Source organism: Myotis lucifugus, unplaced genomic scaffold (assembly GCF_000147115.1).
Source record: "Myotis lucifugus unplaced genomic scaffold, Myoluc2.0 scaffold_547, whole genome shotgun sequence".
Classification (NCBI taxonomy): domain Eukaryota; kingdom Metazoa; phylum Chordata; class Mammalia; order Chiroptera; family Vespertilionidae; genus Myotis; species Myotis lucifugus.
Window position 1 is genome coordinate 250,827 of NW_005871595.1, and position 16,851 is coordinate 267,677.

A 16,851-nucleotide genomic window follows, 5' to 3' on the forward strand; every position below is an offset into this window, starting at 1 on the left:
CCCGGACCTCACCCCACCCCTGCAGGCGGGGCAGGCGCGACCTGGCCGCTTAGTTTATCCACCAAAGTCAGCCTCCCGCTGTGTGTGACCCACGTGACACTCGGGGTCAGAGCCGACCTGTGGCAGCGCATCCCGAGGCCCCGTCCGTCCCCGGGGAGCCGCAGGGCAGAGACAGAGAGTCACCGCCTGGGACGGGGTTCCCTCCGTTCAACCTGTTTCTCTCCCTGGATCGGCCCGCTGCCGCAGTGCCGGGCAAGCTCCTCTCCAGCTCCGCCCGCAAACCCCTCACCCCCGAGGCCTGCACAACCTGCCCAGCACACCCGATGCCCTCATCCCAGCGGGCAGTGCCAGGCGGGGGGAGGGCTCCCAGGGCTGGGAGGAGGCACAGGTGGGTGCATGGCAGCATCTACTCAGCCCAGAACCATGGGTCTGGAGCTTCCTGCAAAGGGACTTTTTATGCTTATTTTTTTTTCATTTGACTTTTTATTGACGATTGGGGTGAAATTGATTAATAAAACTATAGAGGTCTCAGGTAGACAATTCTGTATCATCTTCTATTGTGTGTTCACTACCATCCCTCCCCCCTTTCCTCTCCTCCCTCCCCCCGTTTCGCTCTGGTGATCACCGTACTTCCTATGAGGCTCTTTCCTTAATCCCGTCACCTCCTTCACCCAGGCCCTCCACACCCGCCTGACACTGTCCGTCCGTTCTCTGCATCCGAGTCTATTTTGTTTATTGTTTAGACCACATAGAAGTGAAACCATACAGTATTTTTTCTTTGGGTTCATACTGCCTCTGGGGACAGCACATACCAGACAGGCTGGGGAGGGCTTTGCACTTGCCTGTCGGCCAGACACCCTCCAACCCGGGCTCTGCCTGGCGCCTGTGGCTTCTGTCTCCTTGACTCTTGGGTGGTGGTTGCAGGGAGGTGGTGCACGTGCCTGCCGCCGCCGCCGCCGCCGCCGCCGCGGGAGAGGCCTCGTGGACCGGCCCTCGCCATCTGGGGCATGACAACCGCTCCCGAGTTTTTCACCATCTGGATGGGGTCCCTACTCCCACACCTTCCGTAAAACTCTGACCTACTCCCGCTCCTCATTTTAAGAAGTTTGTTCCGATAAGCAAGGGCCCGGTATAAAATAGGGAATGTCTCCTTCCTGAGCAGCCCCTTCCCTTCCGCGGGACAGGTTCTGCTAGGACTTCCATTTTGGGATTTTAAACCAACGGTTCCCATTCAGGTCCACTCTGACCCTCCCTAGCAGGTGCCACTAGCAGCTTCAGAACTGAGTGCAGCACCCCTGGCTGGGTGACACCCGAACAAGAGGGAGGCGAGCTGGTCAGGCCGTGATGGGAAGAGCAGCTGCAGCCTCAGATGTGCGTGACCGTAGGAGAGCCAGTGCCCTGGCTCTCATACATGTGGAAGGGGTAGCATACTGCATCGAATGTATGTAACATTTCCTCTGGGCACAAGGTCGGGGAGACTAAAGAGGGGGAAGGGGAGATAAGATACAGGAACTGGACTGTGAAAGAAAAGGAAACCCATCTCCAAGACCTACCATGTCCCCTCGTGCACGTGGGCGCCAGGGATGCTCGCCAGGCGATGCTTCTGCAGGCCTGAGGCTCCTACTGGGGTTGGCCACCTGACCCCAGCACCAAGGCCCGTTGCCATGGCTACAGCCAGCTTCCCTGTGCACAGAAGCCCTGGCTGCACCCGGGTTGCTGTCCAGGCAGGAGCGGCTCCAGCTGCCAAGACTGGACTTACTCAGGCTGCTCAGGAAGCGAGTGGTTCCTGCGTTAAGCCTCAGTAGCGACCATGAACACCTTTGTGAATGTTTGTCCCCCTGGGGGTCTAACTTGCCTCATTTTCATAACCACACTACGAGCATCTTGCAGACTGATGCTGAGATCCTGCGGATGGGGGAAGGCCAGGACGAAAGTCTTGATTTCAAACCTTTTCATTCTTGTGTCTTAAATTTCAGAAGAGGCATCAGGATGCAGAGGTCAGGCCTCACTCAAAAGAATGGGGGTCCTGCCCCTCCTTCCACAGCACCCCTCCACCAGGGCATGTCGGAGTTAATGCTACGATCTCCCAACAACTCCCGACGAGACGTCCTAGCCCAGTGATGGCGAACGTTCTGAGCTCGGCGTGTCAGCGTTTTGAAAAACCCTAACTTCACTCTGGGGCCGTGTCACATATAGAAATTTTTTGATATTTGCAACCATAGTAAAACAAAGACTTATATTTTTGATATTTATTTTATGTATTTAAATGCCATTTAACAAAGAAAAATCAACCAAAAAAATGAGTTCGTGTGTCACCTCTGACACGCGTGTCATGGGTTCGCCATCACTGCTCTAGACCAACCGGACAGGGACCTCTGGAGGGCCTCTCTGGGCAGTGTGCTGGTGGAGGCCTCTCTGGGCAGTGTGCTGGTGGGGGCCTGGCCGGGCTGCAGGGCAGGTAGCCGTGACCACTTGGTGCTGGGCATGAGCCTTCTCGAAACACTTGCAGGAAGAAAGGAGGAGCCAGGGGTCAGGGTGCCGGGTTCAAGGCTGACCACCCCCCGCCCTGGCTGCAGGCACTCTGGATGCTCAGCTGCTCTCGTCCTAGGAAAGGACATCCCCCCTGGAGACGGCCCTCCTGTCCCCAGCAGACTTCTACACGGTGGCAAAGCCCCTGGTTCCCACGGCCCCAAAGTCAGCTCGAGCTGGGAGGAAGCCACAGTACACGCCAGCAGAGCTCAGGTGAGGAGCGGCCAGGCTGGTCTGCAGGAGTCCTGCTGCCCCGGCAGGCGGCCTTTCTCAGCATTTCTCCAGAGCCTGCAGCTACTGCAGACAAAACAGACGAGGATGGCACGGCCGATTTGGATGGCCTTGGGGAATCCTTCCATGTCAGGGCCAAACCAGCCACAGAAATCAAGAGCCATGCAAAGGGGCCATAGCCGCCAGGAGCCTCCGCTCCCTAACCCTCCTGGACTGCGGCGGCGAGGGCACGGCAGAGGGTGGAACCGAGGAACCGAGTGGAGGCCTCTGTCTCAGGCGTCACAGGGGTCACTGTGTGGTGTTCAGGCTGCTTCCCTGAGGCCTGCAGAGGCCGGACCTGAGGGCTGGCGGTAAGGTGGCTGCCAGGAATCAGTCGCCTGGCTGCTCCCCGGGGGTTTGGAAGGGCCTGGAGAGGCCTCTGGGGGCAGGAGGGAGGAAAGGTGGCTCCAGTTCTGCAAGGCGGGCAGGAGCAGGAAGGCAAGGCTCTGCCCCTGGCACGGGGCTGGGGGGCCCCGGAGAGCCAGCTGATTGGCTGCAGGGTCCTGGGCTTGAACAGCAGCACCTCGAGGATGCACCCGGCCACCCCATTCTGAGACGACTGTCTTCAATGCAGCAACCCCACGGGGTCAAGGTGCGCCCTCCTTGTTCCCAGGAACAAGTCCCGCTGCAGCAGGTGCAGCTGGACAGAGCCAGCTCCTGGGACGCAGGAAGCAGGGCCTTACAGGGTCAGAGTTTGCGGAAAGAGCGCTTCTCAGGGGCTGGCACTGCGCATCCAGATGAACAGGTGCTGGTGACTCGCGAGAACAGGTGCTGGTGACTGGCGAGGTTTTCCTGGAAGGAAGGTCACCCTCAAGGTTATCACCCCAGCAGGACAGAAACCACGGGAGAGCATCCGATGCAGACTGCACACATCACCAGGACACTCGCGACACTGGCGCGATCAAACACAATCATGGCTGTTAACTATGGGAACGGTCTGGTGCCCCACCTGCAAGCATTAAGCAGCCTGGCTGACCTTACTCATTTTACGACTTCACTGCATGCAAGTCCCATGCCTGGAACACAGTAGGTCCTCACGTTTACTGGACTCATGGGCTCACGAAGTGAACCGTCAGGAACTGGGGCAAACCTGCTCTACCACACAGCCTTCTTCACCAGTGGCCCCGACAGCGGCACCAGACCCCTGGGAACCTGCTAACCATGCCGGATTCCAGAACTCCCCCGACCCACTGAGCCAGGTCGGAGGGCAGGCCCAGCAGCCCGTGCAAACCCTGCAGGAGACCCGCTATTCCTAATCGCATCTGGCGGAGGACTCCACCGCCAGGGCCTCAGGGACCTCGGAAGACTGACGGTACCTGCCCGGCTCCGCTCGGAGAACTGAGGGCTGGAAGCCAGGCTTCAGTGTCCTTTTCCTCCCAACTCACCGCAGGGGAGCAGGGCCCCGGGTGGGCGGCAGCTCGGGCCCCCTCCACTGGAGGCAGGGGGGCGGGGTCAGGAAGCACCGCAGGAGCACGCGCTCACCCAGGGCCGGCGCTCACCGCCCGGCAGACACGGAGTCCGCCCTTCTGCTTCCCCGGGCTCAGGCACCTTGACGCCTGTGGTCTGTCTCCTGAGCAGGGCTTCTCAAAGGCTGCCCGGAGAGGAAGCCCAGCAAGGTTCCAGGACTCAGGCCCGAGTGGCCTGTCTCCACCTCAGGGCTGTGTCTAAGCTGCGCCCTGATGGACATCCTCTAGCTCGGCCGTCGCCAACAAGGGGTCCGCGAGGCCCGAAAGATGGGCGACCACTGCTCTAGCTCACGAGAACTAGGCTCCCCTGGGGGGTGCCGGGGTGCTGGCCACCCTCCCGGGAGAAGTCTCACGTGTTTTACCTTGACCATGAAATAAACAGTGGGCGAGCCCCGTTTGTGTGTTGCTTAAGGATGAGGAAGGCGGTTGGTCGGTCAATAGGAAGCCACAAGTCACTGGCTAGACTGCCGACACGGACCAGCTGGGGCTGACTGTGTACGCTTGTCACAGAACCAACGAAGAAAAGGGTGCAGAAATGCAGAGAACGGACTAGAACCCAGAAGTGATGTTCCATTTATTCACTGAAAAAGAGGGCGGTCAGGCCTTCTCGATCCACTTTCTCCAATCTCCCCAAACTCCCTCTCTTCATTTTCCCGAAATAACAACACACTGAGAAACATGTTTGTACAAAACCACGTATTATTCCCCCCTCACAAAATCGAGTGGCTGTATTACAGAACGAAACCAGATCAAAGACACGAAAAGAAAGTCACTACTTATACTGAAACCTAACAGTGCTGAGTTCAGGTTCTGTGTAGAATTGTCACCAGCGCAGTAAAAATATTCCCACCCGGATCTTTTAAACTTGAAAGTGATCACATTAAAAACCTGAGGTTACAAGGGACCACAGTGTGAACCAGAATTTCATTTTCCTTCAAGACCCCAGTGGAAAAGGGAAGTATTTGGAATGAGTTTCCTTTGGGAAAAACTGCGGGAAATAGGGAACCCGGGCCGTTGTCAGAAGGCACTGGGGACTCAACGCCAGAAGCAACAGGCTCCCTCCCACCCGCGCCCGAGCCACCGAGGACCACGGCCGCCTGGTCAGAGGCAACACCGAGGGCTCGAAAGGCGAACCTTCCCTGTGGTTCTTTCTTCTGCTGTTTGCTTTCTGGTATTAAGGGAAAGTTCTCAGGTGTTTCACAAACACCTACCGATACCCTCTCACATGTAAAGCTTATCAACTGTGTAGAAAGATCCCCAAAAGATGTTCCATTGGCATTCTAGCTGAAACTGCCATCAGAGGCTGTGACGGGCAGGGGCAGGGGCTCTGGGCATCGGATGGGGCACAGCGTTCCCACACCCACGCAGGACGGGGAGGGCAGGGAGGCCAGTGGAGAGCCCGAGTCTCAAGTCACCTCAAGCCGCTCCTCAGCAGGGCAGGAGTGGGCTCCAGTTAAGGCATTTCCGCGGCTCTTCCTCTGGAACGGCTCCCACTCCTGGCCGAGCACCTGACCCTGCAGGATGATGCTCTGTTGCCATGAGCTCCGTGACCCCGGCCAGAACGTGAGACCTCAGAGCGGGAGGGGAAGGCACGAGGTGGCCTCCCAACCCGAAAGTCCCGCTCCACTGAGCCCACTCCCCCTGGTGCTGCAAGAGGTAGCGTGGGGACCTGCTCCCCGGCAGCCTAACCATGAGCTACATGTCAGCACTATCTACTTCCTTTTTTAAAAGTTTTCTTTTTTTTAAGAGCAAAAGCATGCACACAGCAGTGAGCAAGGGGGCTGGTTCACAGGGCGCGTGGCCTTGGCCCAGACCCTTCCTGGCCGGTCCCAGGGACGAAGGATGCCTCCCCAGGCCCGCCCTCCAAGCTCACGCTGCCTCAGAAAACAGACACCCACCGCAGCCCAGCAAGCCCCCCGGCAGGGAGGCAGGCCTGTGGCCCTGGAGGGGAGGCCCGGCCTGGGTGCTAATGAGGACCTGCGGGCCGGGCGAGGCCGGGTCCTCACTGGAGAAAGCCCGGGGGGGGGGGGGGGTCCCCTCCCCGTCCTTGGATTCGGGCGCCTCTATGGGTGGCCAAGCCTCGGAGGCGTCACCCTCAGCGTGCTCTTCGCTCAGATGAGCAGGAGTAAGGTCACTTGCGATGCCTTAGGCTGTCCCTGCTGCTATCCCTCTGCCCATCACCAGTTTTTGGTTCCTATTAACTTTGAATGCTCTCCCTTAAAGCAATGGAGGAAATAAAAAGAAATGATTATAAAACATTATCCAGAGGCTTAAGACAAAGCAAGACTGCAGGATAACAGAAATGGTAGAGCCTGGAATAGCCACACCAGGACAGAAACAACTAGAATGCCCAGGACATACTGTCACCAGGGCCCCCGAATGGCCTAACTCCAGGGGCGCGGGCTGGAGAGGGGAGGCAAGAGGAATGGGGGAGCGGGAGATGGGACGCGTGCTTGGGCTGAGAACAAAAATCCTGAAAGAGACCAGGAAGCTGAGGAATGTGTGTCGTCATCCCCTACGGCTGGTGGTGGCTCGGGGTCCTGCGTTCCCAGCAGCCCCCAGGCTAGGGCGCGGCCGGGGCGGGTGGGCCTGGAGCAGGAGGCGGAGGGACTCCGTCTGCAGGCGGCGGCTGCGGCGGGGGATCTGCAAACACATCCAAGAGTCACTGGTCACTGAGGAAGCACAGGGGCTTGGGGAGGAAAAGGGACCAGGAGGTGATCTTCTCCAGGCAGGCGACCGAGGTGCAGAAGGCACTGAGCTAGCGCCTGGCTTGGGAGGGTCACAGGCTCGGGCCTCCAGGCCACTGCGCCCGCCCGGCGGCTGGGAGGGGCCTGGATCTGTCCCACTGCTGCCAGGCCCACCTCTCCCAAGAGTCCCCCAGACCTGAGAGGTTAATGACATTTGATTTCATTGTGTTTTAACGGTTCTGATTTTACTTCTTTAGTTAGATGAGCTACTTCCTGGGCAAGTTCTGTCTTCTTTTCTTCCTCCCACAGTGCTCGCCTAGCCGGGCACAACGCATGGCTGTCCCCGCTCCCCAGGGCCAGAGCTCCCTCAGGCAGCCGCCGACAGCTGACCATCCTGCAGGCCCCACCGTGGACTGCAGTCCCTGGACTTTGGGCCACGACTCGGGGTCCTGCAGGGACTGTGAGTGTGCGTGTCTGGGCTCCTGCCCATTTCAGCTGCAGCTGCCTGCTCGCACACAGGAACCCTGAGATCACTTATCAGGGGCTTTAACCGTCTGGATTTTGCCAGAAATGAAAACTGAGACAAATAATTCAAGTGCAGTCTTGCTCACTAGTCAGTTCACCCACCCTCCTCAGGAGGCTGCACCGCCCGCCAGGGCTGTCAAAGCATGAAGCCCACAGATCTGCTCCCTTCCCACCTTCAGGGGAAATACGGCTGGAAGAGGGGTGCACCCGCCTGCCGAGGCCTGCCCAGGACCCCGAAATACCCCTTTGTGGAAGGAAGTGGGGAGCGGGCCGGAAACCCTTCACGTTCTCCAGTGGCTCCACGCGGGCCCTTCGGGTCACAAACCGTGAGGCCAAGCACACGGCAGCGGTAAGACCAATGTGACAACACCAACGGCAAAGTGGTGGTCTCCTGGCTGCACCTCTGAATGGTGCCTGCCAGGCGGCAAGGCAAGCATTTTCCTCCAGAGATGGAACCTGCTCTACCCTCTAACCACAGCCGCAAAGGGACTTCTCCTGCCGCCAGGATCCTGTCCGCACACCAGCTAACCTGCTCCTTCGGCTGCGCACCCGCTGTGTCCCAGCCCCGTCAGAGGGTCTAGAGGAGGCGTGCCTCTATCCACGCAGCGCCCTGGGAAGTGGCCCCGAGCACCCAGGCACTCAGGCTCTTCAGAATCGCAGGGAACCTTGGGAAACCCTGTACCACGGCCCAACTGCTCATTTCCCACGACAGCTCCCGCAGGCCCGCATTCCTGCCCAGCCTCGCTCTCCACTGTGAACAGGGAGCTAACTGCTTGGCATGGACGCGAGCTTCTGAATGACAGGTTCTTAGCTGGGGCACCTGGCCACGAAAGGCTGCATTTTGGGGTTGTCTCACCGGGAAGGTCTATCGGGGGAAAGGGCAGGCCAGAGCCCCAGCAGCGACCTCTGGAGGCCCCCCACACCCAGATGGACCGGCGGCAGCACGAGCCTCTCCCCTGGGCCGTGGGGGCCTCACCTCCTCCTGAACCCGGCTACGCAGCCACTGCCAGCGGCCAGAGCGGCTGAGAAACTGCCTGTCACTCCTGCCGCGGCGGTTCCTGTCCTTTTCTTCACACCCACTACTTCTTAACAAATATGTTTTTTTTATTGATGTCAGAGAGGAAGGGAGAGGGCGGGACAGACAGAAACATCCATGAGGGAGAATCATGGATCTGCTCCCCCTGCACGCCCCGCACTGGGGATGGAGCCCGCCACCCGGGCACGTGCCCTGACCAGGAATCGAACCCTGACCTCCTGGTTCCTAGGTCGATGCTCAACCCCTGAGCCAGGCCAGTCAGTCCCCACCCACTACTTCCGAACCTGCATCGATCGAGGCTCCTGCAGGGAAACGAGCCACCAGCAGCTCTGTGTGTCTCCCGAGGCGCACGCCGGACAGGCCCAGCACACGGGAGGGGAGAGGAGTGTCTTCCCGGCCCCTCAGACCTCGGGTCACGAGCTGTGCCAGGAAGGCTGTGCGCCCGTCACCTGGGCACCTGCCCCCAAACTGACATTCTGACCCACTGTCCTCCCAGAGACCCGGGGAACGCACCCCCAGCGTGCTACTTACACATGCCGTTGGGGGCCGTGAGGGTGACCCGGGGTCCCAGGATGCTCCCTGGCATTGGCGGCATCCCAGCAGGGGCGGGGCCACTCCCGGGGGCGTGGATGCCGGCGGCGACGCTGGGAATCATGCGGCCTGGCAGGGGCTGCCCGGGCATCATGGAACCTGGGCCTGGGATCTGACCTGTGAGGAGAGTGAAGTCCTGAGGTGAGTGCACCGGGAAGAAAGGGACGACTCCTAGCCAAGACTGAATACCAACGCCGACTCCCACAGGACCTGAACACCCGGGGCAGTGTCTGCAGTCACCTCTGCCCAGCTTTCATTCTTTCACTTGTCGGGGCAGCAGCTCTGTGGCGTGAACGGCACCCTACACCCGGTGCAGGCAGGTGGCCACAAGAAGCAATTACCAAAATGCACCCAGAAGCAGGCATTCATCCCGGTGAGTCCGAGGATCGCCCTGGGACACCAGGTGCCACGCGGAGGTCGGGGGCCGGAGAGGAGGGTTCAACAGCGAGTCGGTGCCCAGTCCAAGGCCCGCAGCTCAGCCAGGACTGAGCTTCTCGCACGGGCTTCATGGGAAGGGGTGCCCGAGGGGGTGTTGGTCACTACTGTGAGGTCACCATTAAAAAGGGATTGGATTGGAACCCCAGGTCCTGGTCACACACACAGATCTCTCCCTCTGTCCCCACCATGAAGAACCCTGCGACCCGGAGCCCAAGGGGTGGGGGGCAGAGCGAACAGACAGGCCACTCCGCCCCCTCTCCCTGGTGCTGGCAACTAGCCCAGGAGCTGCTGGCCCCAGGACAGGACCCCTCCTGGGTTCAGCTGCACACCAGCCCTTGGAGCCACAGCAGCCTTTCTGGAAAGAGCCCGACAGTCAACATGTGGGCTTTGCAGGCCACAGGGTCATGGCTACGACGACTCACCGTTGCCATGGCAGCGAGAAGGCAGGCAGAGAGGATGTGTGACAGGCAGGTATGCCGTGACCCATGCACCTTTATTTATGGACTCTCAAACGTGAACGTCACGTAATTTTCATGGGACATTACATTCTCCCTCCTCTGAGAACTCCTCCCCTATTTAAACTGTCAGCCATTCCTAGCGCGTGGCCACCCGAGGCAGGAGCGGCTGGTGGCCTACAGGTCGGAGCTCGCCATCGGCTCTCGAACGACGGGGGCACATTCGCTCCTGAGCTCTGGTGTGGCTGCGGGCTGGGTTGTGAGGAGCTGCCGACGAAGGGAAAGGGCGTGAGAGGTGCACGGGGCTGACGCTCCTTCCTGTGAGGGCACATGCTCCTCCGCGGCCTGTCAGACCCGTTTATTTAAATGAGGCCGCGGCCCGCGCGCGTTTGACAGGCCTGCTCTATAGGATGAGAAAGAGAATCTGTGGTTTTTCTTGTGTTACAATCTAGGGCAGTGATGGTGAACCTTTTGAGCTCGGCGTGTCAGCATTTTGAAAAACCCTAACTTAACTCTGGTGCCGTGTCACATACAGAAATTTTTTGATATTTGCAACCATAGTAAAACAAAGACTTATATTTCTGATATTTATTTTATATATTTAAATGCCATTTAACAAAGAAAAATCAACCAAAAAAATGAGTTTGTGTGTCACCTCTGACACGCGTGTCATAGGTTCGCCATCACTGATGTAGGGCCTTCATGATCTGTGGTGAGGCCCATTGTCTGAGACGGAACACAGGTTTTAGACTGAGAGCCGAGGCAGCTGGGGATCGGAACGCTGGCGGTCCCATCGTGAGAACATGTGGCTGCCAGAGGCTGGACCTCCAGCTCCTAGAACCGCGAGACTCTACGTCACCAGGTGTGTGAAGCGGAGACACCAAGACTGGGGAACTCACCCCCGTCATCAGTGTGTAAACGGACCCTGTGGGTGAAGGCGGGCGGGGCCACGCGCTCCCCGCAGCCCGTGGACACAAGCCTGCGGCACGAAGTGAGTGGGCAGGTCCTCAGCCCACAAGCAGCTCAGGGCAGCCCATCACCGAACCAGCGGCTGGGAGGGGGCGTCCCCGCAGAGCAACCCCTTGGCAGAGGAGCACCACGGCGATGGGCACAGCCGCGAGTGGCGGCCACACGCCCGCTCCGCACCGGGAGCTGCCAGGCCCGGCAGTGCAGTGCCAAGCGACCTGCTCAGCGCAGTGGCCCATTTACCTATTTCCCTGCATCTTCACGGCAACCAGCGGGCAGGGCAGCTGCGGGGTTTCTAAGGCTGTCAGCCCAACAGCTGACAAAGCCTCTCTCTCTCTCTCTCTCTCTCCCCCCCTCTCTCCCTCCCTCCCTCTCTCTCTAAATTCCAAAGCCTCGGAATAAGGAAGACCTTCTCTCCTCCTGTCACCAACAGGGCAGCAGCATCACTGGGATGTGGGTGCTCAGAGTCCTAGGAAAGGCGGCAGCAAGTGGAGGGGAGTCCCCGGGGGACCTTGCGCAGATCCTTCTCGGGGAGGCAAGGTGGTGCCTTGCCAGGCGGCGACCACTGCTCCCTGCGTCCTCCAGACTGTGAGGGAGGGCCCAGCGTCCAGGGAACCGCGTGTCAGGGGCGAGGTCACTTGGTCCAAAGTCACAGGAACCTCACAGGGCCTGCCTGACCCGGAGGCGCATTCTCCTCCCGCCACAGCACCTGTCTGACAGGAGTCTCTCCTCGGAAACGCTCATCTCTGAGGGTCAGACTCCATGTGGGCAGAAGGTAAGAGGATTGGGGAGGCTACGAATCCATTCCCTGTAAAGCAGTCTCTATCCTTCTGAAGTCTAAACATCCTGTGGTTTTCCTGGTCGGATACAGATCTCACCAGGTCAGGGCGCAGGCCCGGGTTGTGGGCTCGATCCCCAGTGGGGGGCATGCAGGAGGCAGCCTATTGATCAATGACTCTCATCACTGATGTTTCTATCTCCCTCCCTCCCTGATATTAATAAAAATATATTTTAAAAAGTGTTCATGTATATATTTCCATTAAAGAAACATTCAGGTATTTCCTTCCCCGGTAAAGAAGGAGGTGAGAGAGCGAGCTGTGGCTCAGGACAGCCGCATCCCAGCCCAGCTGGCGGGAGGCTGACCTACATACAGGCTTTTTTTTTTTTTTTGAACAGCAGGCATCCGAAGCCTAGAAAATGGAAACGTTTGCTAAAATTAGGTATAGCCTCGTGGAAAAACCCTCACCTCTTGGGTTCATTAGCTCTTTTACTAACGCGTTACGCCCGTCGAGCCTAATGGATCGTTATGGGAGGACGTCATCTTGACTCGTTAGGGTGGGAGAGCAGGTGGGAAGGAGTGTGAGAGGGAAGGAGGGAAGGAAGCTGATTTCCAACCTCGAGCACATAGCCAACCTCCCACGGCACATCCCGGCTGAGTCCCCAGAGAACAGACACAACAGGATCAAGGCCAAGCGAGGGGAAGCCCAGCTCCCCCGAGACTGCGCCTCCCGCAGCGGCTTCCGGGGCGCCAGGGCCCTCACTGCGCTCTTTGTGAGGGAACCTGCTACCCCGGAAGGCGGCCCAGGCGGCCCGGCAGCTCTGCTGTCACATGACAGCAGATAAAACCCTGGCAGCCAGGGAGCTGGTCCTCCCGGGGCTCCGTGTGGGGCCGAGGCCGCGGTGGCGGTGGCGGGCGGCGATGGTGGCTGTCCTTCCCACGGGCGGCCTGGTGTAAGCGGGTCCACCTCGGGGCCTGAAGGCCGAGCGCCAACGCCTTGGTCAGATTTCCCTGAACAACCATCGTTCAGCCAGTGATGCCAAATGCCCTGGTCCCATCACTGACACATCTTCTCTGCCGCGTCTGAGTTTCCACCAGATCAGATCAGCCCGTCCTGACTTCTAACCTCTTCCGCCGGAGCAACAAGGAAGCCCTGAGGCTGCCTAAGCCACGTCCCTCCCTCCACTCCCCGCCCTCCCAACCACCACCATGAGGCCCTGAGGCGACCGCTCACAGGCTCCCGCCCGAATGCCCCTGGGCTCGGCTCCCCTGCTCGCCACGCTTCCCTTGTCTCCACCCACTGACAGTTACGCTTCCCTTAAACAGGTGCCGAGGCCTCTGGAGGACTGAACGCCTGATCTGAAAGGGACGCCCAGCAGTCAGGCCACCTCTTGTTCGAGAGGCAGCCAAATCAAGGGCACCCAGGAAGCAGCAGCCGCTTCCAGGCCACCTGCGACTTGGCGCCCCATGTGCTGCCCGGCCCCGGCTGGATGAGGTCAGGGACGCTGGCACGGGCGCCAGGACCGTGCCCCCTGCCTATGCACCTGTGCCAGCGGAGCAGCAGTCCACGCGAGGACCCGCTCTGTGAAGCCACCTGCTCTACAACCGAAATAAAAAACCCAAGGGTGGCCGTGGCCCCTCCAGCTTCCGTTTGCCAAACGACACGAGAAACATCCCCTATGGGTCATCCTCTGCCTTTTGTTGGTAGAAACCAACTGCCTGGGGACAAGCCCAGGGAAGGCTGGCGCTCAGGCGGGTCCGAGCAGGACCAGGGGTGACAGCAGCTCCCCACACACAGCCCTAGGCAGCCCACGGATTTGGGAGGTGGGACGGAGGGCCACAGAGGACACACTCGTGCAGCACAGACAGGCGTCAGCTTATGCCAGCCCAGGGCGCGTGCACCGCCCGGCGCTATGTTAACGGCCAGGAGGAAAGGCGATCCATCCACACAATGACAAACGCCAAGAGTCTTAGTCAGAGGCTGGACCAACTGACCACTGTCCATGAATCTGTCTCGAGCTGCTCACCCCCTCGCCCACCTGGCTGGCTTTCGGAGGCTGATTCCCCCTCCATCTCGGACCAGGGAGCCTCAGGCCTCCACGCTGGCCAGCGGCCCGGGCGCATGCTCAGCTCCTGCCAGAGGCTGTGGCCTGACCTCCCAGAGCCCAGGACAGGTCTGGCGGAGGGACCCCAGCACACGGAGCCCCTCGCCAACCCCTCGCTTGCGAAACCAGCCTTTTCTGAACTGGCACCTTCTAGGCAACTTTGAACTAATTAAGGGTTTAATTTATTATTGTTCTTAATTTTACTAACACACTTGACTTTATTTCACACTCAAACTCCACACAACGCCAAGCAAGGGGCAACTACCAACAGTGACCGCCTGGAGCTGGGAGGGACTGAGAGCTGGACACCCACGTCGGGGCAACTGCAGCACCTCCCAGTGCGAACACAGGCACGCCCGACGGCCGTCCTAGGAGCACACCAGACCGCAGCGCGGGGCACACGACAAAAACCTGTCCCTGTCCCCAGACACGCGAACGTGCGCTTCAGAACATTGAGCGTCAACAGGACGAGTGAACGTGGGGGCTCCACAGTGGACGCGGGACCAACAGGAGAGGCAACCACTCAAGGTGACCGCACCTCACACACAGTGCAGCGAGCCTGACACATGCAAAAGCACTGGGTGGTTCCACCGGGAGCAGCGAGCCCAGCCCGGCGCGCTGTGGTGTCAGGATCAGGACGGCGGCCCTCGCGAGGGAGGGGCCTGAGGAGCATGAGGGTTCCCAGGGTCTGTTCCCCTTCGCTCCCCTTTCCAGGCCGTGGCCGAAGAGTCTGCATCCACCCAGGAAGCAGTCCTCGGGCATTTAAACCTTACAGGACGACGGCTATCAGAGCCACACAGAACACGCCAGACACTGCTCTCCGAGGGGAAATGCGGGGGATGGAAAAGCTGGAATTAAAAGGACAGTTCAGTTCTAATGATGTTGGTAGTTAAGTTTGAAAGAATTGTGAGTTCAACTTTCAAGGTTAAAATTGAAGAGTTGCCAACTGGAAAAGGCTCCCGTAAGTGGACAATTTGAGTATCAAAAAGAATGATGCCCACAACAGACTGAAACACGTAAAACACACAAAAACCCACAACACTAAAAACATACACGCACAATGCAAAACCCCTGATGGGTCCTCTTAGGAGATGGGGGGAGGGGGGAGTAGCTCTTCCTTCAAATACCTGACAAAGGGAGAGAATGAGGCGTTTGCCCGGCCTTTCCTGTAAGGACCGAGTTCCAGGATAACGAATGATAAAGAAAGGTTTTGTGGCTTTTTAAATAGAAGAATCGCCGCTAAGAAGTGCAAGTAAGTAAGTGCAGAAGGAACCACCACTAGAAACCTGGCCACGCCGCGACCGATGACCCGGGAAGCGCTCCGTGAGGCCAGCGCGGGGGCAGCGGGGGCAGCTCAGCCCAGCAGCCCAATCAGCGCCAGGTCCGATCTCACCGTCACCAACAGCCTCAACCAACATCACCGTCCCCGTGCGGGGGGGCGCGGGGGGGAAGGACAGCACAGCCAGGCAAACGCGCGAACGGCATCACAACAAGAAAGAAGAAAAGGAGGGGGAACTGCCAACAGAGCTGAGAACTGTCAGCAGATGGGACCCCGGACTTGTCTGAACACCGAGCCCAACAGGAAGCGGTCAGACGGCAATGACAGTAGGAACCTGAGCCCCTTTCCTGTGTGACGGTGGGCTACGTTACAGATACGGTTTCCGGGGGCTAGAGATACGTTTGAAGCCTGTCTCTCACCCCTGAGGCAGCCCAGAGGTGCTGGGGGTCCTCACGCTCCGCTCTGCTTGTGTCTACAGCTGAACGGCTCCCGACGAAACGTTAATAATGGCAGAAGGTGATGGCCGAGAGAGCTGGGTCAGAGTTCACTGTACCATTCTTTGTGTTTGTCTAGTTTTGAAAACGTCTTTAAGTTTAAAAAAAAGCGTAGACAATACAAGGATGCATGTAAGGCACTCTGGGACACACCGGCCGCCCAGGCCGAGCTGCCTGGAGAACGGCATCATGCCAGAGACTCGGGCACACGGCAGGCTGAGGTACCATGGCTACCACGCCCCATCTCCTGGGCGACCATTTCCTGCGGGCAGAGCCTCCTCTCACCTGGCTGGGGCGGGTGGGGCGGCGGCATCTGGTGCTGCATCAGAGGGTAGGGCGGGGGCTGCTGGTGAGGCAGCATGCCGGGGTGCCCTGCTGCTCCCAGCGGCGCCAGGCCTGGCCCCCCCGGGTGCTGGTGGCCCTGTGCAGGGTTCTGCCCGTGCTGCTGCTCCATTTGCTGGCGGGCTCGCAACTCCGCGTATTTCAGCTGCTCCATGTGGAAGTTCTGGCGTTCGGTGAGCAGCTGCTGCCTCTGCTGTTCTAACTGTGACGAAAGGGAAGGGAAGAGAAATGACATCAGAAGAGGGTCTCGGGAATGGTGACACACAGGGCACCCCCTGGCCCCCGAGTCCCCCCACAACGTCCAGAGAGGAAGAGCAGGGTTTCTCGAGGAGCACGTTTCCCTGCGGACACCGGTCCCGGGGTCCAAGGCCTTCTCCGAGTTGGGTACAGGCCTGCCTTTCCGCAGCCTTCGCCAGTGGGGCTCTCGCTCTCTGGGCCCGATCAGGACACGCACCACCTGCCCGATAGGCCTCAGGTGGTAACACACCCCCACACCTGCCTCAGTCTCCCCAGCAGGGAAAGCCCCTCCTGCCCTCCCCATGGCCCCCGATGCTGGAACGTCAAACCCCCCAGCTCCCGGGTGCTCTCTTCTGGACGAGACCCTTCGAGTCCCTGACTTAGAAGGTGACACGGAGCAACCCTTCCGAGTGTGTGGAGGGCCCTGGCGCAAAGCCACAGCCTTTCCGGGTGGGGTGCCGGCAGCACCACTGCAAAGCTCAGCTCTCGCGGACAAGGCGCACCCCGTGACTCAGTCACAGCGAGTTTTAGAAGTCCGAGTAAGAATGCGCACGCGTCTTGGTTTGAAGAACATAAGCATTTCAATATTCAAGATAATCTTCCTGAGACCCAAATTAAGATGCAGAGAAAAAAGTTATTATATGTGCCAAGAA

The 16,851-nt window shown here is 59.2% G+C and overlaps 1 protein-coding gene across 1 annotated transcript in view; it reads right to left on the reverse strand.

Moving 5' to 3' along the window:
• Nucleotides 1-4,821: 4,821 nt before the first annotated feature.
• SMARCC1 (SWI/SNF related, matrix associated, actin dependent regulator of chromatin subfamily c member 1) overlaps nucleotides 4,822-16,851 on the reverse strand; it is a gene marked incomplete at its 5' end in the record, with an annotated part of 78,921 nt that continues 66,891 nt past the window's right edge. The window contains 3 exons of the mRNA XM_023745470.1: nucleotides 4,822-6,908; nucleotides 9,045-9,221; nucleotides 15,905-16,163. Coding sequence (XP_023601238.1) covers nucleotides 6,829-6,908; nucleotides 9,045-9,221; nucleotides 15,905-16,163 — 516 coding nt within the window. The remainder of the gene's footprint in view (nucleotides 6,909-9,044; nucleotides 9,222-15,904; nucleotides 16,164-16,851) is intronic.